Source organism: Phyllostomus discolor, chromosome X, assembly GCF_004126475.2.
Source record: "Phyllostomus discolor isolate MPI-MPIP mPhyDis1 chromosome X, mPhyDis1.pri.v3, whole genome shotgun sequence".
Lineage (NCBI taxonomy): Eukaryota > Metazoa > Chordata > Mammalia > Chiroptera > Phyllostomidae > Phyllostomus > Phyllostomus discolor.
Genome location: NC_050198.1, coordinates 17,100,437 through 17,123,880, shown reverse-complemented (window position 1 = coordinate 17,123,880; position 23,444 = coordinate 17,100,437). Strand labels below are relative to the sequence as shown.

The 23,444-nt window shown below is 41.3% G+C and overlaps 1 protein-coding gene across 3 annotated transcripts in view; it reads left to right on the top strand.

Moving 5' to 3' along the window:
* Positions 1–23,444, top strand: part of DMD (dystrophin) — a 1,951,120-nt gene that overhangs the window by 1,316,473 nt on the left and 611,203 nt on the right. For all 3 annotated transcript variants that reach the window (XM_036016633.1, XM_036016635.1, XM_036016634.1), the window contains one exon: positions 8,846–9,078. In XM_036016633.1, coding sequence (XP_035872526.1) covers positions 8,846–9,078 — 233 coding nt within the window. The remainder of the gene's footprint in view (positions 1–8,845; positions 9,079–23,444) is intronic.

The following is a 23,444-nucleotide window of genomic DNA, read 5'->3' as shown; positions in this document are numbered from 1 at the left end:
TCGGAGAACATTTGATAATGTCTGAAAGCATCTTGGGTTGTCACAACCGGGAAGGTGCTATTGCCAAGGATACTGATAACCATCCCGCAGTGCACGGGGTAGCCACCCACACCCAGGCATAATTCATGCCAAAATGCCAGTAGTGCTGAGGCTGAGCTTGAGAAACTCTGCGTTTCACTGAGCGCATGTAGGATGCATTCCTATAGCCTAAGTTATAGAAGGGCGCTTAGAAGATGCAAACTGAACACAGAAAAGGCAGGGGTGTTTCTGTCTTCAAATTAGTGAAGGAAGGGTGCATGTTTTGGTGAGCTCAAGTTGGATATTCTCCCCAAGAATAATATCTAGCTTGTGGGAGGAAGCTGGACACACTTGATTGTTATAATCCATCTTCTTATGGCTAGTGCAGAGGTGTCAAACTCATGTTCACTGGGGTCCACATCAGCCTCACGGCTGCCTTCAAAGGGCCGAAGGTAACTTTAGGACTGTGTACCTGTAACTGCTCCTTAACAGTGAGGCGAGAGCTCGGCGCTGCCGCCGGGTAGAAACAAGGTGCCGGGCCGCATAAAACAAGGTGGAGGGCTGGGTTCGGCCTGCGGGTCTTGTGTTTCCCGCCTGTGGCCTAGTTCAAGGTAATCTCTGCAAATCTGAATAGATACTAGGTATATTTTGTGGCTCCCATATACTGTAAACTATAGCTCTTGGGGTCAAAAGCATTTCCATGATTAATAATTCTTGCCTATTGAGTACAGCATGAAGGACAACTATGTAATGATCCGATCATTCTTTACAAAATGTGTAGTGACAATACTCTCTTGGCATTGACACTTGTTAATGTAAGATCCCGAGCAAGTTGCTTTAGCATTTGGTGAAATGGGAATAGTACCTACCCTGAAAACTGATACAAATTAAATAAACCAGGGCATATAAATTCTTGCCTAGCCCATGGAAGCCCCTGAGTAAATGCTGTTGGTAATGGTGGTGTTTGTGGTGATCTCTCTTTCTTCCAAAAAGCAGCAAATATTTGTTCTTTGGATTCAATTCATAATGGCAGTAAATAATCAATTAAAAGTGATAAAGTAGTGTTACTGAATTTTAAAAGTCTGTGGCTCCTGCACCTTTTTTTTCTAAAATCCAGAAATATTGGCTGAAGTGTGAATAATTGACCATATTTGGCTCACATATTTTATTTTCTTAGAATTATGAGAAAGAATATAGACAAAAAGGAATGTTTATGTATTCACAACATGTTTTTTTCTGATTTGCCACCTGTACCTACATACTCCAAATATTTAGAGGGAAGAAGTGAGGTTCTTCTTTGCCCAACACACAACAGATTTTTCTTTCTGAGTCTGTATATGATTTCTAAATGTGTTAACAAGTACTCTCTAGTTCTTACACATTCTATTAAGCGACATGCCATCCTTTCAAGTATTTAAAAAAATTATCCCCAAATACTGCTTACTTGGAGAATAATTACTGTATCTAGTGGATGTCCTGAAGGAGCTAAACAATGTCTCCCATAATTCCTAGTATTAGACAGTAATGCGATTTGACCATGCACAGAAAATTGTCCTTTTAGATATTTTTGTTCGCGTGAGTCCAATTATTTATCATGTAGCCAGTTGACTGGCTTTTCAAGTACAGAAGTAGAAAAAGCAAGTCGCCCACATTCATACAGCAAAGCTATAAATAGAATATGTGCTTCTTGCTTTCTTATCAACCAAAGGAGACCTGTGAATTACAGACAGATCACGTGTGAGCACTTCAAAGGAAGTGTGCCAAACACCTTGTGTGTGTTTTTAAAAGATTTAGTAGCTCCTTTAAAGCTCTAAGTAAAGCTGCTAGCCTGACTAATCATGTACCCCTGAAACCAATTAAATTTTTAGACTAGAGAAATGTTCTTCAAACACTTCTGAAAAAAATGAGAGCTCCCTCCTAAAGCCAACACCTTTTAATGAACAAACTACTCAGAGCAAAGATGTGATTTGCACTAGTGTATTACACCTACTGTTATTCATGCTACTATCCTGGTGTGCCAAACTCAGCTCCGTTCAGCGCTCTTGAACTTGACTTTCCGTCTGTGCAAGTACGGAAGGAAAAAACACAGTTTTTAGTCGAGTTCATTTAAATTGCTAATGAATGCATGAGAAACATGCTTTACTCATCAGTCATCAGGTTGTACAGGCTCTATATGTGTATGGGAGGGGCGTAGGTATACATATACACGTATAAACACATATATGATGTGTGTTTATCTTTTTCACTTAATTGTATGTAGAGTAATACATATGCTTCTGACATGAACTAATGAAGCAGGAAAGACGCCAGCATCCATTGCTGAGGGGACAGTTAATAGTGTGACACCATGAGAACTATTTCCCATGATTACCCCATGTAGGAAGGAGCTACTTCCTTCCACACACTTGAGTCACATGTAACCTTGGTCTCCATGGTGGTTAAAGAGACTGAGATCTGAAGAAGCATTTCCAGAGCCAATTCCTTGCTACCTCAGCAGCCTGAGCCAAGTGGTGGACATGCCAGCAGGTAGAATAGACAGGGGGCCGGGGGCATTAAATGGGGCAAGGAGAGAAGGATCCCCCCCAGCTCCAGGGAAGACCATTTCCCATGCCCCTTAGGGTGGAGAACCTGGAGACCCATCCCAGAACGTTGTGTCTAAGGTGCTGTGTAACAGTTCCTGTACCCTGACTCCTAACCTGATTGTGATTAAAGGCTGAAATCACTCTCGGCAAATCCCCTTCCCAGCCTTGATATTCTGGAGTTAACAGAAAACTCCCCTGGAATAGCTCAATATCCTTCCGTGCCCATCAGAGAGAAGATTCCGTTGCTCCTTTGGGGTGAAGCCACTCTTTATTGCCCCCTTACAGATCTGACCAGCCCGCGCTTTACCCAGTGAGGTGAATTGCTTATGTTTCCAGTAACATGACGTAGTAGAAGAGAAAGAACCCCATTCTTTTTCTTTTTAGATGAAAGTAAAGACATCTGAAACTGCAGTATGAGTCAGTACGATTCACGCAATAAAATAAGATGAATGCTCTCAGGACCTCAGAATTTCTCTTTTGAAACCTCTTGCTTAACCAAAAAATTATATATGCGCACACACCCACACATATATACACACACCTTCATGGATCTAGAGACAAGTCTTTTTAGGAAAAGTGAAATATTCTAACAGTGTTCAAGCTAGAACTGGCCCCAATAAAACATGTGAAAGTAGAGGGAGATTAGTCTCTGTGTACTCTATGTTACAGCACTTTTTTCTACTGTTGGAGACAAGGTTTCTGGGTTTAGAATCCAGCTCTCCGTTACCAGCAGCTGTTCTCTAGCCTCATACAAAAATAAAACATACAAAATCCAATCATGGTGCCAGATTTTGGTTTTCCTGGTGATTATTAGATTTAAATAATAAAATGTTAAAGACATCCAAGTGTTTAGGACCCAAAAGAATGATGTCATTGTGTACCTCATGGAGACTTTCAAAGTACACACTTACCCCAGTCCTCCAAAAATCGCAGAATGCTCAGAGTTGGGAGCGGAAATGAGACTTTTGTCTGGGGAGTGAAGAAAAGCGTTTTCGCGAACTATATAGAGCACATAGAAGGGCACACAACTGAGCTGCCCGTGCTCATTGGAGAATGCCAAAGAGGGACTGAGATTTGGGGGATCTCGGGGAGAACGGACGGAGGCGAGTCTGGAGTGTGATGTTCAGTAGGCTCACAACCCACAATTCCGTGCTCATGTAGAAAGTGGGTAGCCAGTAAACACTGAGCATCAGGAGGAAAAGGAAAAGAAACACACACACACACACACACACTCCAGACCTACTAACTGTCGGAACAGTGCTAGGGCATGACTGAACATATATCAGTTCTTAAAATACTTAACTCGCTGAGGTTGGTCCTGTTTTCCCCATCAGGCAGGTGGGAAGCCTGAGGCTCTGAAAAGTTCAGGTTAGGAAGCGTGGTATAACCCCTTATCTCCCGATGCCTGTAATCTTATCCAAAGCTGTGGTCTAGGAACCGGTAAGGCCAGCTGCTTGTGAAGGAAGTAGTAGTATAATCACCAATTTACAAGGTGATTATCCATGGAGATTGAGAGAGGGTGTGTATCCTACCTAGCGTTACACAGCTAAGAAATGGCAGAGCAGGCATTTAAACCCAGCAGTCTGGCCCTCATCTGTTTTACACTCTCCTTCCTGGGGTGTGTTCTTTCCCACTTTTTCCCTCTTGATAGACAAGTGGGGAATAAAAGAATCAATTGGTTCTATTTTCTCCCTTTAATAATTGACCTTCCATTGTCAGCCCCAAGCAGTGGCTCTTTCTCCGTTATTTCTTTTTATTCAAAAAATAGCCAAAATGATCTGAACAGCAAGAATCTAGGCATGTTCTTTGTTCTAGTCTTCACAAAAGCATCCTTAGAGATGATCTTTCAGCATTCAGCATGGGTAAACAGCCTCTAAGTTTATTGAAAAGTTTAGTGTACATAGACATTTGTTTAAGTTTTATTCATTCGGAGGATATCAATCAATTCAGCACCTGCTTTGTTCCAGGACCTGTGTGAGTTGCAGGGGATAGATCAGTGAGCAAGAGGGACACAGTTTCCCTTTCCCACCAGTACAGAGATGTTTTCAGATATCCGTGGAGGAGGGGAGACCAGCAACGAAGGGCCTGACCCGTCCGTAAATGAGATCACGTGCCCACAGCAGCTGCACAGACGGCTGCGTTGGTTCACCTGCCCGCCCTCCTCGGAATCTCGTCCAGCTGACTTTGTAATTGGTGGTACTTCTTCCGTTTTCCTCATTGGAGAATGTTGCGATCTTATCATTCCAGTGGCATTTGTTTGTGCTTTTTCAGTCATCTTGACTCATTCTCTGTTTTTCAGTCTCTGCCTTTCTTTTCAAAAGACTACTTCTTTTTTTTTTAATGCGCTTTACAGAACACAGTTGAAGTCTAATAATTCTGTGCGTTCTCATCCTTTGGCGTATTGAAATTTGAGATGACATAATCATTTCCACTCCATTAAGCACTTCTTTTTTGGTCAGAAGTAAGCCTGGAGGAAAAAAAAATCTCATTCCTGTTCTCCTTTGAGGGGCAAATTTTCAATAAATCAAGTTTAAGCAAAAAAAGCACTTTCCGACAATTTTCAGAACCTTGGAATCCTCCCAAATGATTGTATGTTGCCTCTGTGTCTAGTGTGTATCTATTTGGAAAACAATTTGGCCATATTTTCTAGACAGCCAGGCCTTTCAGGGTTAGCTCCTACAGTACTATTTTAATTTAGCTCTCTCTTCACCCCCACCCATGCACTGTCTCCAGGGATCCAGCTCTGCTCTTGGAATCCCCTTGAGATTTCTAGATTGATACAGACCCCGCCCCACAGTGTCTGCGTCATTCTGGATGAAATGAGACATTCACATGCACTACCGAGTCAGGTGGAGGAAAAGGGACAGCATGGCTTTTCTCTCAAGGGGAGCAAAAGCCGTGGCCTCCACCATACAGGCCTTTATTGGGTTTCTCCGCCGATTATATGATGGTCCTCATTGACTATGCACAGGTTTGCTTTAGGTGGTTACCTTTTACAGAAAACAAAGGAGCCCATGCAGCTAATCACATCACAGAAGAGGGATATTTGCAAAAGAAAAGGCAAAAGTGGTCAAACCAGTTACACTTGTCCTTGGAAGGTTTAGCATGGGTTTTAGGAAGTTACTTTGCAGTAAATGTCCTCAATTCAGGGTAGGGGAATTTTAGCAAAAAGCAAGACTCATAGCGGCCTAGGTACATTGCAGGCCTGATTCCCCACGGGAGAACCTATCCGTGGGCCTGGGTCCTGTGTGTCTCCCAGTGGGAGCTGGGCCCACGCCACGCAGAGCGGTCTCCTACATAGATCTTGTCGGCTCCCATGCTTCTTCCTACTAGACTGTTGGATCTCACGGTGCTACTTCTGCTTCAAATTACGCTTCTTTCTTTTCTTTTTCTTTCTTTCTTTTTTTTTTTTTTTTTTTTTTTTTTTAAGAAAGAGCCTCAGAGTAGTGAGATAGCTTCAAGGAACAATTTCTTCTTTTATCTTCTTTATCTCTTTGTCTTTTGGTTAGTACTTCTTGGCATTAGTTTTATATTCTGACACCTCACCTTTTTTTTTTTTCATTCTGCCTTGTCCGAGAATATTTCTTTCATCTCTAGGAACCGCTTGTCCTTGGGAAACTTGAGACAGAAGAGGCCTTCATGCCTTCATGCCTCTCTTCATCTCCTCCAACAAAAAGACAACCTTAAAGGTGCAGAAAGTGCCCTGGCTGGTATGGCTCAGTGCTTGGGCATTGTCCCACAAAGCAAAGGGCTGCGGGTTCAATTTCTGGTCAGGGCACATGCCTGGGCTGTGGGTTCGGTCCCTAGTCAGGGTGCCTGTGAGAGTCACCCAATCGATGTTTCTGTCACACATCAATGTTTCTCTCCCTCACTTTCTCCCTCCCCTCTCTCTAAATATAATAAATAAATAAAAATCTCTTAAAAAATTTTTTAAAGGTAAATAAAAAAGGTGTTCACTGAGAAAGGGAAGATAATAATTGTGAGTATATCTGACTGTGCCAGAGATTGTCTGTGGGCTTTGAAAAAGTAAGCCCAGCCCTGACCGGCATGGCTCAGTTGGTTGAGCATTGTCCTGCGGAGTAAAAGGTCTCCGGTTCAATCCCCAGTCAGGGCACATGCCTGGGTTGGAATTTGCAGCCGGGTCCCCAGTTGAGGACAAGTGAGAGGCAACCGATCCATGTTTCTCTCTCGCATTGATGTTTTTTCTCCCTCTCTTTCTCCCTCCCTTCCCCTCTCTCTAAAAATAAATAAATACTTTAAAAAAATAAAAATTTTAAGTGCAGGACGTAATAGAACCATGAAAAGTGTTAATAATTGGTGGCCACCTCAGAATGGAATGCCACCAAGGCACAATTTCTCACGTTCGTAGAACCATTCCCTCGTTGTCTGCGCCTCTTAGGTCTCTCTTTGAGATGCTGTCTTTTGACGCTTTCCCTCCGAGCTTCCCTTTGGCGTTATATAACCCGCTATGTCTCTGCTGCCGGGCTACTGGGTACATTAGGCTCCAGAGCCCACTGCTATAAACTAGATGAGGCACTCCCTACCGCTCACCTCTCGCCTCGATAACCCAGCCGTTGGTTGGTATCTGGTGTCAGTTCACATCAGCACGCTCAGCCCCCTTCTGTAAGTAGAGAGTCACGGATAGACCTTTGATTTTCCCCAAATAGTTCCCACGTCTCTATCCCGTCTCTCCAGCCGCTCGCCGTATTTGTGCAGCCCTGCATTTCTTATTTATCAGGTGTTTCTAACAATAGCAATAACCTAACGTTATCACCTGCTAGTGTCAGGAACTGGGGCAGTATTTTCGCTCTTTTTCTGGCATTGCTCTGTGTTCCGTTCTTTCCTTTTTCCTTATTTTTCTGGTTGACACTGTTCCAGGTGTCCCCATTGCCCCTCCCTTTGCCTGCCTCCCCTGAGTCCCCCCCCCACCCCCGCTCGCCCTTCCCTCTGGCCATCACCGCGCTGCCGTGTGTGTGTAGGGGTTAACCATACATGTTCTGCGGCCAATCCATTCTTGTATCAGTCATTGAACCGACACAACTGCCTATGACTCTTACTTGATTTTTTATTCCTCCTTTACTGAGGAGGAAAAAAAATAAAGCTTAGAGAAGTTAACTAACTTCACCAAGGTCACAGAGTTCCTAAGGCAGCGGACGGACGTTCTCTCGGGTGTTTTTACTCAGGAGCTTTGGAGCTTTACCGTGGGCTGTCTTACACTGCGGTGTTCAACGTGCTTCATATTAATTCCACATTTCTTAATGACCTTGAAACAGTGTTTCGTATCCAAATAGAAAAGCTAGACTAGCTTGGATTTTCAAAAAAAAAAAAAAATGTAGCTTGGGTTTTCCTCACTGCTAGCTACTTTATTATCAGTCTGAAAGAAAAGGGGAAAAAAATATGGTAAACGGCTCCCAATATACAACAGAGCAAAGACAGAAACATTTCATTGGCTTTGATTTCCCCAGGGTCCACCTCCAAAGTAATTTACTTCCTATTCAAGGAAATCATTAAGTCAGAAATAAGATCTTATCCAATCTTTCCTTTTGCTTTTCTTCCCTGAATGAAAATAATAAGCAAAAGTTATTCCCCTGGCAAGGTCTGAATACTGTTTATTTTTCCTTAAACCAATTCCATAATCTATGTAATTTGTTCCTGAGGACTGTTTCTTTTCCTAATAGTTTTTTATTTTTCAATTACCGTTGACATACAATATGATATTAGTTTCAGGGGTACAACCCAGTGATTAGACATTTATAGAACTTAAGTGATCACCCTAATAAATCTAGTACCCATCTGGCACCCTGCATAATTTTTACAGATTCAAAGGTACAGAGAACATTTTGAGACTTGCCATAGGGTACGGGGGCTGGGGAACTGGGTGGAAAGGTGAAGGGATTAAGAAACATCAATTCGTAGTTGCAAAATAGTCATGGGGAGAAGGACCATTTAATTCAATTGTCCAGCCTTGAGAATAAAGAAAAAATCATTTTTGAAAGACTGCGTATTAATGAAATACGTATTAATGTGTATTAATGAAAACGTTTCATCCTTGGATTTTTCTGTCCTTCACGTAGCATACATAAAGTATCCAAACGAATAGGAAAAAACATATAATGTCATAAACAATACTTTGGTTCAGATCGTTGCCTTTTCATTAAGATTATTTTGTTGCCATCGGAACTGGCTTCTTAACTTGTGTTTCTAATGTTTCTTTTCTTTTTTTTTTCCTTTTGAAAAAAAATTAGCTCCTAGTCAGACTGTCACTCTAGTGACACAACCTGTGGTTACCAAGGAAACTGCCCTCTCCAAAGCAGAGATGCCATCCACCTTGCTTTTGGAGGTACCTGCCCTAGCAGACTTCAACCGCGCCTGGACAGAACTCACCGACTGGCTGGCTCTGCTTGATCGAGTTCTAAAATCGCAGAGGGTGATGGTGGGTGATCTTGAAGACATCAATGAGATGATCATCAAGCAGAAGGTATGAGCAACAAACATGAAAACTGACAGGGGGGGTTTCTTTGAAGTTAAGACGTTCCACAAATCCATTTGCTCTCCTAGACCACTTCCCACCGGTTTCCAGGCAGCCTTTCTCGGTCGGCAAACTCACTACACTCTCCGCTCCGTTCAGCCCTAGCATGATCAAGGAAACAAATTAATGCAATTATCTCAAATAGCCATGAATTCAAAAGGAATAATAGAAGGAAGAAAAAGCATAAACCTTGTAAGTAAAGTCAGTGTAATTAAATTCCCTAAACAGCTAATACAGTGTATTTTTAAAATCCATTTAATATCAAATCAGTAGCTCAGCTGAGCTGTTTACATTTAAATTGCTTGTTTTGGCCCCCTGCAGCCATAATATACGACAGCACCAAACACAATCTGGGAGTTGGTTATTCGCTTCCAAGTTGTCCGCGCCAGTTTTCCTCTTCCAGTGACAAGGGTAATTGAAAGTCAGCTATGAACGAAATAGAAAATTAACACAACATATATTTTAAAATACCTTAGGTCTTAATATCGCTGTTTATGCAACGCTGTACTCAAACAAAACATGCTTTTACTACAAAGGTTGCCTTTCCCCAGCCTCATTGGAATTCATTCAGCAAAATTATGACGTCAGCTAAAAACATTAAGAATTCACTGATCTAAATGTGGTTTACCTAGCTAGAACAAGCACCTTGTATATCTTTTATATTGCCGAATGAATCAGAAAATTCGTTTTGAAAGGTTTATATGCTGTGGTTATTTCACTCGCCATGATTTTCCCAGCTTCTCTCAAGATGGAAGAGATGATACTGAAAGTATTTAGTTGTTCCAGAACAACTTAAAAAAAAAAAAGGAGCTGGACACACAAATTTCTTTTGTAAAATAAATATCAGCAATTCAGCAGGAATAAAAATCATTTGATAGGAAACAGGCTGCACCTACAGTATCTTGAGCTCAGCCCCAGAAGCCCCGACTCAGTGGGCTTTCTGCGTCTGTTGCAAGCGGCGTGGCTGTCATCAAATCATTCCTCAGATTTTGGTTGCCTCCTCTGAGTCTAGGGCAGATGGAATTCACATTCACCATGTGAGATGGATATGTGTTTGGATAGAAATATTTAAATACTGCATACTTACACACATTTTCTTTGACTACTGCTTTTGACTAGTGTTAGTAACCAGAGTTTTCAGAAAAAGCTATTGAAGCTCAGAGTCACACTTCTAGTAAGTAGCAGAGCAAAAATTCGAACCCACGTCTGTTTGGTTCCAAAGCCTGTGTTCGTACACCATACACAACCTACCAGTATTAACTATAAATGAGGCCACCATTTGGTGATGGGAATACATATACATGTGTATATTGTATTCGACATCTGTCCTGAAAAAGTCCAGCGATTGTTAATATAATGAGAACAGTTTGTGCAACATCCATGTGACCTGGCAGCCAAGGAGAGTGGACTGGAATGCACATGCGTGAACAATGACTTCACTGTGTGAGTCAGTGGGGGCAGTAGACACTGTTGAGTGAGCATGTGTACTGTGTGGCTGTCACATTCAAAATGACTGAGTGCATAGAGCAACAAATCTGCATCAAAGTTTGCATGAAGCTTGAACATTCCTCCGTGGAAACTATTGGGATGACTCAGAAGGCCGCAGCTGTGGGCAACTGGTGACTGGCAGGTTCATCAGGACAACACACTAGCTCATGCATCACATCTTATGCAGAGTTTTTGGCCAAACATCAAATCACCCAGGTGACTCAGCCCCCCTACAGCCCAGATTTGGCACTCTGTGATATCTGGCTTTTCCCACAACTAAAGTCACCTTTGAAAGGGAAGAGATTTCAGGCCATCGATTAGATTCAGGAAAGTATGACAGGGTACCTGATGGTGATTGGGAGAACTGTGTGAGGTCCCAAGGTGCCTGCTTTGAGGGGGACTGAGGTGTTACTGCCCTGGGTACAAGTTTTTTGTATCTTGTATCTTCTTCGGCAAATGTCTCTCTTTTTCATAGTATGTGGCTAGATACATTCTGGACAGACCTCATATATAGTCTATGGCAGGCATTCTGCAAAGCATTTTATAATCACAGTGCACTGATACATAGTGTGAAAAGGTACACTCTTTCACAGTGTCATGTTCAGTTTCACCAGTGCCTCCGAGACTATTACTAACCAGAGGAGACAGTACATCATAATGTTTAAAGCAAGGGCTTTGGAGTTAGATGTTTGGGTTCAAAGCTGGGCTCCACTACTACTGCTGTGTGACCTTGGGTAAGTTACTCATCCTCCCGGCACCTGAGTCTCCCTCTCCGTACAATGTGGGCAGTGATGCTACGTGCCTTACAGGTTGTCATGAGGATTCAATTAGGTAGTACCTGAAAAATCTTCCCACCTTTCCTTGCTCACTTGAAGTAGTCAGCCAATGTTAGCAATTAATATCAGGTTCTACAACAAACTCTGTGTAAATCTGCCTGCCACGGCATTTGAATTGCGCCAATGCTATGTCATATAATAACATTCCGTGCAAACAAGAGTGCATTTCCCCATCTGCAGCCCATGGTGCCAGTGGCACCGCGGCCTCCTGTGAAAGCCAGCGGACATCGGAATGGGAGGGAAAGTACGCGCTTCCTCTGAAGGCTTTGTGGGCCTGGCCTTTAAGGAAGGTATTGACCTGCTGGGTGGTCTTCAGAGTTCCCCAAATAACTGTGTCTTTCTCAGAAAGGGCGACTCATTGGGTGCCTCTTCGTAGTGATAATCTTTAAATATAGGTCTGAAGTGAATTTAGAGAAGTTCAAGTTCCATGTCTGGGGTCACAGAAAGTCAGGATTTATAAATGCCAGGAGGTTATATATATATATATATATATATATATATATATATATATATATGGCTAAGTACTAGGGATACTTTTCCCACTTCTTTCTCTCATATTAAAAAATTTACAAAGACATCGTAAACCCTTGCCTTTTATAACTTCAGTTATTAACGGTCAGTAAATGACCCTAAATCAACACTAAACAAATGTGTGTGCGGAGAGCAACAAGAAAGCTTGAGGAAGGATTTCCTTTAATTTCAGGAAACAATTAGTCCCTCTATGTAAAGTTTTAAATAAAACAGTCCTAACTGCAGTGTTTGAGTTATGAGACATGAGGCGGTGTTCCTCAGAGGCTTTATAAACTGTAAAAACACTCTCAATGCCCATTTGTTCATATAGTTTGAGCAGAGTTTTGTTGACCTACTGGTGAGCGCCTGAGAACTACAGAGCTGGACAAGAGAGGGGTGCACAGATCAAAGAAGGTGAAGGCGAAAGAGCAGTCATAGCCCTGTGATAGCAAGAAATTTCAGGAGAATACCCAACACGTAGCCGGCACTAGTGATAAGCCAGTCACTCATCTATGTCACATGTATTACTTAGTGCTCACAACAGCACTGTGAGATTGGTACTAAAGCACAGTGAGGTTAAATGACCCGCCCAAGGTCAAGTAACAAAAGAAACAACAGGTGGGACTTGAACCAAAGCAGTCTGATTCCAGAGTCCCCGCCCCTTAATCACCACGGCTTTTCACTTCCATGGATGTGCTTTCCATGCTGCTCTAGGGACTTAGTGCAGGGAGAGGGCATCTCCCTGGCTAAGGCAGGGAAGAGAACAGATGTCAAGAAAAGCTTCTTGAAGGAGATAAAGCTTCAGCCAAGGACTCAGGAACGAACTGCAATTAACAGACTGATAAAATGAGTGGAAACAAACTATACTTGGCACCGAAGTCAGAAACAACATGGTGTGTTATAGACATTGCGATTTCATTGGCCAAAATGAATGGTATATGATGAGGAAGAAATTGATGAGGTTGAGAGTGGAGCTGGAAATGGGAATCCTTCTCCTTCCTCACTGGCCTTAGGAGATTTGTTTATGGCCTGCAGGCAGTTACAATCCTTAACGGATTTCAAACAGAGAAGGAGAATCCTCAAATGCAGTTTAGTTGTATATTGGTTAGGGTTCTCTGGATGCATGCAACAGAAAATAGCCTCTGCTGAAATCAAGCAGCAAGTAAATTTGCTGGGATTAGCAGGAAGGGGATAGAAAAGGCTTACAGACAGAGAAGGGACCTGCGCATGCCTGGACATCCAGTGAGCAGGAAGTACTCAAGTCTCTGTGATGCCTTTTTTTTTTTTCCTTTCTCTCTGTCCATCCTGTGTAACTATTCAAAATTTAAAGTCCTGGCAGAAATAGTCCAGTTGACTTGCATGGGTCACACAGCCACCTCTCAGCTACAGGAGAGCAGAGAACTTTGCTTTAAAGCCCTCTCCTTCCAAAGCCCCTCACAATGAAGGAGAAGTCATTACCCCCAAAGAAATTGGGGTCCGTTGAGAATAGAAGAGGGAAAGGATGCTGAGCATTCAATAATAAATGTCCACTGAACTCAAGCATTGGGTAGAACAACAGGGTGGAAGACAAAAACTTAACAAAGGAGATTCACAAGAGGCGCTTATTATGATTGAAGCAATATGTTTTCCACAACTTTGCATCGTGGAGACCTGAAATAAAGACCATTTCTTGCTCCAGTACCCTAAAATATAAGTTTTCTCAACACATGCTCATACAATGATTGGTTCTTAATAAACGTAGACTGCGTGATGGCTAATATGAATGACACGTGGTAAGGAGGCTTCATTTGCAGCGGAGGTGGGAGTTTGGAAATTATACTGACAGGAGCGAAGCATCAGAAGTTAGGCAAGATGATATAACAAAACATGTTATGACTCTAGCAGAACTTAGTGTTGAATATATGAGACTCAGACCAAACCTTAGGCATGCAATGATTGAACTTTCTTCCCCGGAAAGGGAATAAGGACATGGCAGTTGAGTAGCTAGCTTTTCACGGTTCTGGGCCTTGTATTTGATGAGACCTGGTGTGTTCAGGATGGATGGCCTTCCATTTGACCTTGTATTTGAAACCACGCAGTTGATATTTTGCTTCCATTCTCCGTTAGCATAAGTTGTTTAATGAAATTCATAGTTTAGAAAATAAGGAGCTGCTACCATTCTGAAATGAAAGTAATTTTTACTAAGTGAATTATATCAGACAAAAAAAGGAAGTTGAATCACAACTTTAATTTTTTAAAAGATTGTGAAATATAGCCAGTTAAAAATTAAGCAACTCAACTACTTAATATTAGAAAGTAAATATATGTATCTATGCACACACATACCATATTATTGTAGAGGAATAGAGATGTAAAATATGCAAATTAAGTCTTTAAAACTAAAACATACATAAAGTTCCAAGTTTATTTTTTAGAACTGTGAATGAATAGCAGAGGACAATTCATAATTTATAGTTAAGTCAGAGAAACCCACTAATACAGTATTTTTCACATTTCCTCACATGTTTAAGGAAAATTGCTCCAAAGCAAACTTGTTTTGACAATTATTCACAGTTTCCTTTTACTGACGTAATCCATCAAATAAAGGGGGAAACTGTGTCTAGAGTTGTTCTGTGAAAATGATGATTAAATATGACCTTTAGGAAAGGAAGGCGAGAACGACAAAAGAAGGGAAGGAAAGAGAAGGGACAGGAAAGGAAGCAAACTAGAGAGGAAAAGAGAAGGAAGGAGGGGGAAATGGAAGAAAGGATGGGCGTGAGTGAGAGAGAAAGGCCGAGGAGAGGGGGAGACGGCTGGCCAATCTGGGGAGATGTTTGTGGCCGTGTTCTCAACACACAGGCTTTAGGTGGCCACGTGACAGCATTAATTTTTCTACTACTGGTGTCTGACTGCCAGTGCTAAATAAATTACAGTCTTTCCTCAAGTCACTTTGGCCAGGTGTTCAGGGTAATTCACCACTAAAGCGGAACCACAGGCACTTGTATTGAATAAAGAACCGAATTGGCAAAGGAGCTTTATTCCCCTAATAAGACCTCTCCGGATTGGGCTTGAGACAAATTGGCCAATCTGGACAAGATGATAATAGCATTGTTCAAGATTCATTTTCACCTACACATTACTCTGCTACATGGGAGACTGCATTATCCAAAGACTGAATAAGCAGTTTCAGTGGGTACAGTGTCTGTTTAAGTGGGAAATAATTACTTGATGGATTTAAGGTTTTTATTGTTAAGGTCAAAGTCTTTTTTTAAAGATTTTTATTTACTTATTTTAATTTTAGAGAGGGAAGGGAGGGAGAAAGAGAGAGAGAAACATCAATGTGGGGGCCATGGTCTGCAACCCAGGCATGTGCCCTGGCTGGGAATCGAACCTGCGACACCTTGGTTCACAGCCTGTGCTCAATCCACTGAGCTATGCAAGCCAGGGCAAGGTCAAAGTCTTTCATAAAAATTCTATGATTATGTTTTACATTCTGGCTATCTCTACACAAAGAGCAATTGAAGGACTCCAGAGTTGTTCTGATTATAACTTTTGTTGGATGAATTCAACCACAATCTGATGGCAGAAGAACTTGTCTAACATGGACCTGGAAGGATTAGTGAAACAATGTGTGGTGGAAATGGCATTGATTGTTTAAAACCAAATGAAAAATAATGCTTATTGGTATTACTTCATTACCATGAGCATAGCAGAAAAGTAGGCATTACGAATCGCTTCTCATGAAACAGATGAGAAAAGTTATGGATAGTTCATCAGCCTAATGTCACTGAGAAATGTAATTGTCCTAACGTAAGTCCAGACTTCTTGGGAACAGTTTCTTTTATTTTTTCCTATAACGCCTTTCCCCTTTGTAAACATCTCGTTTCTTCACCAAAATCATAACAAACCCAACTAAACAGTTTATTTCTTTGGTTACCCAATGGGTTTTACAAGTTGGATGACAGTCCTTTTAGGGTGAGAAGATTGATTGTTTGGGGTTTTTTTTCTTTTATTACATAACCACCCAGCCCTCATCATCTTCATCTGTTCATTCTGCACAAACCTGTTTAAGAAACACCGTAGCAGAGTGCACCACCTTTCTGTATGTACCATATTTTTTGGACTATAACATGCACTTCCCCACCCCCGCCAAAATTTGGGAGGAATAATGGTTGCTAAAGCTGCTGTTGAGTTCTGTTCACATTTACAATGGTGAAATATTACATTATTTATGTTATTAAAAATTTTGCCTTTTTTGCTTCAAAAATGTTTTCCCCTATTTTCCTCCTCTAAAACCTAAGTGTGTCTTATGGTCCAAAAAATACGGGTAAGTGTGTGTTGCGTTCCACAAAGAACAGTGTCTCGGTCTGTTTCGCTGAAGATATTTGCACATTTTGTCCTGCAGTTATCCTGTGACAAATGTACATGTCTCCTGTGGAGAGCTCATAACTCTGCGGATCACTGCTCCACACGCATACAATTTTCTTTCCTTACCTAATGAGAGCCAAGTTCACTGTTACCTTCACTGAAGGATATACAGATACGCCGGTGTCAGTAATAGGATGTGCGTTATACTCTCTGGCCATGATGAAATAAACTCCCCTTATAAAGGTCAGTAAGTTGCACATACAAAGATATCCATTTTCTAAGTCTCATAATAACATTTTTATGGAAAATGATACTATACACCTTTTTTTTTTGCTTAAAGATAAACATAAGCTTTATGAGACCACCTATTTTAAAGTCTATAAGTGGAAATGCTTACGTTACTACATTTCATTTCACTGTAAAATTTTCTGTCAAAACCTTATCAAGTAAAACTGAACCACGGTATTTACATGAATTCGGATAAAAGCCAGTGTCCTGTGTTTTCAGTAAATATCAAGGGATCCTGATAAGGAAGTTTATGTTTGTCATTGTTTTTAAATAGTGATTTCTCTTTACAAATTCCCTTGCCTGAGTCTAGATCGCAGTTCCTTGATACGAAATGACTTTTATTATTTTCATAAAAGTACCTACAGTCTGGGATCTTCTCTAGCTCTTTTATAAGAAAGCAATATACGAGTTAAGTAATTCAATGTCTTTTCATCTTTTTGCAAAGCTATATAATGTTATTACACCTTCAATTTCATTACCTACCTGCTTTGGGGGCTTTACATTTTTCCATAAATTCAGTTCCTTGAAATATAATTGCAATTATACTGTGTTATAATGCAAGTTCTTATCATTACCCTAGTGTTAGTGTAGTGTTGGGTGGTGTTAATGTGAGGTGCATAGTTTTTTGTTCATTCCTCAGTTCGACATTCTCCTTGAACGTCCAGTTACAAAGCATGCTAAAGGCAGATAAATGACGTTAAAAGAGTAGTGAAGCAAAAGTCTGATTTTAATTCTATTTCTTGTGCATGTTAGGAAATTATTGAGAACGAGCTGAAGTAATGGGCACACATCCCTAGTTGTGGTTTTATACATTTATCTACACTTTTCTGAATGTGATTACTTACATTAAAGTGATAAATATGTATGTATCTATAGTATTAACATACATATAAAGTAGACATGTTTAATAGCCTGCAATGAAAATGAATACTACTAATATTTTCTTTCCTCCCTCTTGGAGGCCCCTAAGTTACAGTGCCATGCAGATTATTAAAAACACATATAGTGACTACCTTTTAAGGACTTTTGGTATCAGACTAAGTTTTTATTTATCTGTTCTTTACTGAACACTTACTGGCGAAAGGCATTAGTGAGTATTATCTGCTTTGGGGGATTGAACACAGAGAGAATACAGGCTCCAGGTTTCGAGTGTATCTTCCAGTCTAGAGTGTATCTTCAATTGAGGGAAGCAAAAAAGACCCAGTAATTGACACAATTGTAGTAATTGACACAAGAGGAAAAATGCTATGGTGGTTTCAGTCATATACACATTAGAACAAGCCAAGCATTTATATTTTTCCTATGTGCCTGCCTCTCTCATATAGAAGAAAATTAACCTAGACTTCTCTTTTCCAGTGCCCTGTAAATTTCTATTTAATAACCTAATTGTGAAATTTTTTCGCATGATAATGGTCTACTGCAGGGGTGTCAAATTCATTTTCACTGGGGACCACATCAGCCTCGCAGCTGCCTTCAAAGGGCCGAATGTAACTTTAGGACTGTATGAATGTAACTACTCCTTAATAGTGAAGCGAGAGCTTGGTGCTGCTGCCTGGTAGAAACAAGGTGCCGGGCAGATAAAACAAGGTGGAGGGCAGGGCTCAGCCTGCGGGCCTTGTGTTTGCCACCTGTGGTCTACTGTTTCTCAATTTCATAAACTATGCTAATTGATCAGTAAATTTCTAGGATGATCATAGCTGCATTGTTTTTAAGAGAGAAGCAGCGAGATCATATGGTATTTGTCTTTTGCCACCTGGCTTATTTCACTTAGCATAATGCTCTCCAGTTCCATCCATGCTGTCCCAAAGGGTAGGAGTTCCTTCTTCATTTCTCCTGCAGACAAAAAAAAGAGAGAGAGAAGCAGTGTGGTTGGACCGTGTTTCTGTCATCTCTTACAAATTCATTAAAACTAATACCAGGGTTTCTAGAGTGATTTCAGTCCATTTTTTATTCTATTTATAAAAATGACTGAATACAATTTTAATAATTCATAAATCCTTCCAGATTCCCTTATCTTTTTATGTTACATTCTGTGTAAACAAATAGCCTCATATTCAAGAATTATGCATTTCCCATAATTTACTCCAGGAAGGAATATCTCCTGTATTATTTATCTCAGGAATAGAAGTGCTTTGATGTCCCCGACATACTCTTCCTTCAATTACGGGAGCAGAGTAAACTTTGTAATGATACAAGTTACCCTCCCCCAAACGAACTAAATCTGTGTTCTGCTCTGGGATTATTTTTAAACCTTCCAAGTAGAAATGAGAAAAAGGAATGCCATGGGGAAGGTTTGGGGCAGAGGTATATAAATAAATCTCTAGTGAAGAAGTGGAGAGGAGAGAATAATTTACACTTAAGTCCTCCATGCTTCCCCCCCTCCCGCTAAAATGAAAAGAACGAGATTATGGTGAGAGGGAAAATAATCTGTAGCAACTCCATGGAGACTAAGCTTTGCATCATGTCACATTATATGAAAATCAAAAAAAAAAAAACAAAACAAAAACAAAAAAAAACTGCCACAGATAGGACCATAAATGCCCTTTGAGAAATTTGACACAAAAATCAAAGTGCCGCTTTTCCACACTTACCCGGTTCGATTTTCCTTTTTTAAAGCTTTATAATAAGTGTTAGGCACTAGAAGAGGACAGCTACTGGGGGCAGATGATGATAGCAGAGGGAATCAATGTACGCAGACAAGAAGCTATATCTAATGAGATTTTAGAGTGACCCTGTTCTCTAAATCAAAATGAGAATGCATTTCATGTTTAGGGTTAGCAAACTTTTTAGATGAGAACTCTGCAACGATTTCAAGGTGTGAGTTCTCCCCAAATCCAATTACGAAGTAACCACTGACTTAGGGTTCCTTCTCACCCCTTCTTGGGAGTATAATCATTAGAAATACAGAGCCGAATGGATTGTCAGAGCACCATCAAAGCCCGTATGATTCATCCCTGCCTTCCCTGTGGGATGTGTTTTGATAACTTCACTCCACATTGGTCTTTTTAACCCACGGCCCACTGCAAATTTTTGTCCATTCACTGTATGCGTGTTTGTCAAGCTGTTTCTATTGTCTTGATCTTCTCTTTGAAAACATCTGTTCTCATTTGCCTTGTTACATTGTAGCCCTTGAAATGAATTTAAATTTCCTTGAAGGTAGGCATCACGTTCTCCTTGCTGTGGCAGCTAAGGTATATATATTAGGTGTTGTATAAATATTGTGGATTACTTTATTTTCAGACCTGAGTAGTTGTACGTAGCATGTGGAATTGAACAATCCATTATAGAGCCACATGCATATTTATGTTTATATCTTAACATTTAAATGCAGCATGATTTATGTCTTTTTTGGCCAGTGGTGAATGAAAGGCTCCTGGAAATTAAATTCACCACATCAAGTCAAAGAAATGACCATTTTAGACTCTAAGAATTTGAGAAATTCAAGGATCTTTTTTTTTTTCCAAATTAATACTGTTTGGCTGCAGTTGACAAAATCCTCACGACGTGAGCTTATCCAGATAGAAGTTTCTTTTTCTTACATAGCCAGACCTCCAGAACTGTGGGTTCTGGGGTAGGGCCAGCAGCCACAACAATCATACGTCTCTACACCTTCGTTAGCCATCCCTACCCATCCTCAGCACGTGGCTGTCCCATCCTGCGGTCTCAGGGTGACTGCGCTGCCCCTCAGCACCGCGTCTGTTTTACAATGGAAAGGGGGGGGCGTGGTAAGGAGAGCAAATGCATGTGCCGTGTATATCGGCTCCTATTTATACAGAAAAGAGAGCTTTCTCTGACATCCCCACATAGAACAGGGCTGCTTACGCCGCATTGACCAGGAATATTTCCCATGCCCTCTCCTAGCTTCAAGGGATGTTAGGATGACAGGGAATTTAAAATGAATAAGTACTTTATTTATTTATAATTCACAATAAAACTGGCATCCTAATCCTAAAACTTGGATGTTTTGGACAAAATCGGGTCTCTCTTAGTTGAAGGAGAGAATGGATATTGGGAAGGCAGCTGGCCTTGCCCCCTAATATACTCTTTAACAAATGTGTATTTTTCTCCTCTTGACTTAAGTTAGCTCTTAATTAGCTAATATCGATGTGACTGTTTTCCTGTCTTCTTAGCTCTCTCATAACGGAAGTTATCTGGAGTGGGGAGGGGGCTGAATGTGAAAGAATAACCCTGGTATTAATGTTTAGTAGTAGGCATCACTTGTTTTATTTTCTAATCATACCATACCAAGGTGTGTAAATTAAATGGGAAGTTGAAAAACATTGTGCTTATATTTCCTCTTCTGTTCTCAAGGAGTAACTTCCGCCCTGGCTGGTGTGGCTCAGTGGACTGAGTGCCGACCTGTGAACTAAAGGGTCACTGGTTCGATTCCCAGTCAGGACACATGCCTGGATTGTGGGCCAGGTCCCCAGCGGGGGGTGTGCGAGAGGCAACCACACATTGATGTTTCTCTCCCTCTCTTTCTCCCTCCCTTTCCCTGCCTTTAAAAATAAATAAAATCTTAAAAAGAGAAATAAGTTTCTAATTAGCCATGCATGTTGGCTGTGATTCTCGAAATCTTCACTGTCCAGTACAGTAGCCACTATTCACATATGGTCATTTAAATGTAAACACATTAAACTGTAACATCAGTTCATTAGTCCCATTAGGCACTTGCAAATGCTGACTAGCCACACTGGACTATTGACTCCCACTTCGGACAACATAAAAATAGAGTATCCCCATCACTACGGAAGTACTATTGCACAGTGCCGTTCCGGACAGGTGTAACACACGTGTCCTCTGCTTAACTTTATTGCAAATATCAATGAAATAAAATTAAGAAAAGATAGATTGTTCATTCCTATCTTTTTGCCTCTGAATATTTTTAAATTAGAGAGAGAGAAAGCAGTCACCTGTATAATAGCTTAAGTAGCCTGACAACTTCTGAAGAGGTCCATTAACATCAAGATACATAGTATTAGGTCACCAGTTTTCACCCTCTGGATTACTAAGACCCCCCAACACTCGTGCAGTACAAGGAAAAGTAGAGGCAATGAAAAGACTACCAGTTCCGAGAACAGGTGTAAACAACCATGGACCTGGACAGCAGGGTGGGGATGGACTGTGGGAGCAGGGTGGGGAGTGAGTGGAGCAGGGGAGAGCAATAGGGGAAAATTGGGCCAACTGTAACAGAACAACAATAAAAACGAGAAAAATTAATTCAGCTTCAAGCAGGTACTCAGGAGCAGAATTGGGCCCAAACCCAGCGATCTAACTCTAGAGATTGCCCCCATGAGCATTGTGAACACAGTGCGTAAGCCAGCTGAGATTGTCTAGTGCATTCTGTAGTTCTCACTGTGTTGTTAAGGAAGCCACAGGACCCCGGGAAGGCTGGCTACTGTGATCATCAGTGGCCTGGAATCAGCTGGATACACCCAGCTACCTCCTTGGCAGCATCCCAGGCTGCCCTTCCTCCTCCTGGGAGTAGCTCAGGTCCAGGGAGAACCTCTAGCTCAACAAGTGCTCATTGTTAGTGTTATGATAAGGAAACAGCAGAATGAAAATCTGTCAGTAGGACAAAGACTTGGAAGTAATATATTCCTATTAAAATACTACCACAGCCCTGGCTGGTGTGGCTCAGTGGATTGAACTCTGGCCTGCGCACCAAAGGGTCACTGGTTCGATTCCTAGTCAGGGCACATGCCTGGGTTGCAGGCCAGGTCCCCAGTAGGGGGCATGTGAGAGGCAACCACACATTGATGTTTCTTTCCACTCTTTCTCCCTCCCTTACCCTCTGTCTAAAAATAAATAAATAAATTTTTTCAAAAATCACTATCACATGAATTACTAGTGAAAGTTAAAAAACTAAAATAAAAGATTACCAGTTCTAGCATGTTGATCAAATAGGAAAACTTTTTAATATAAAACATTTTAAAAGATCAAGATTTTCTTACTGGTGTGTGTCCCCCCCCCCATTTCTAAATCCTCACTCAAGGATATGTGTATTGATTTGAGAGAGAGAGAGAGAATCAGTTGCATCTTAAACACACCCTGGCCAGGGATCGGCCCCACAACCTTTTAGTGTACAGGACGATGGTCCAACCAACTGAGCCACCTGGCCTTGGCTACGTTGCCCCTTGCATTATCATGTTATAATTCCTTTACATGATCTTTTCAAGCTTTTACCACAAGCACCACATTTAGTTGACTATCCATGCTCTCTTCCTTGCAATACTATCCCAACACCCAAGTTTCTAGATTTTTCCTTCTTCCTCATCACATGCTTCAACAAGAACAACCACTTTTGCCTCTCAGAATCTCAGTTGTCTATTTTATGCTTTAAAAAAACACCTGGAAAATGGTGACTGTTAAGATTTGACTAAATACTATTGTTCCTCGTGGGTAGATTGCCTCAGTATTCCCCGTGCAGAGCATTCAGTCCGTCAGGTGCTAATATAGGTATTCCTCGTGAAAAAGCCACATCGGCTGAGAAGTATCTGTGCATGGACCTGGAGAGCATCAGCGCGCATCACCATAGCCAAGTCCCAGAAAGGTCCCGCAGGAACGTTAGTACTGTTCAGCTCAGCCTCACTCTGTCATTTCGCCGCGGAAATCACCTGTGGGGAACATCCCGAGGAACACACTGGAGACAATGCGAACCTTTCTTAGTCGGATGGGCAGGCAGGTCTCTGTGAGGCACTTCTTTACATGCATTTGTTTTTACCAGCTTCAACTTTCCGAAATCTTTCCTCTCAGTGCCATGTCTATAATTTGGGAAGTTGTTAGTAGGATAGCATTTGTGCCTCTCGTTATGATAGACGTACCTACCAGGGACGAAGTAGCTAG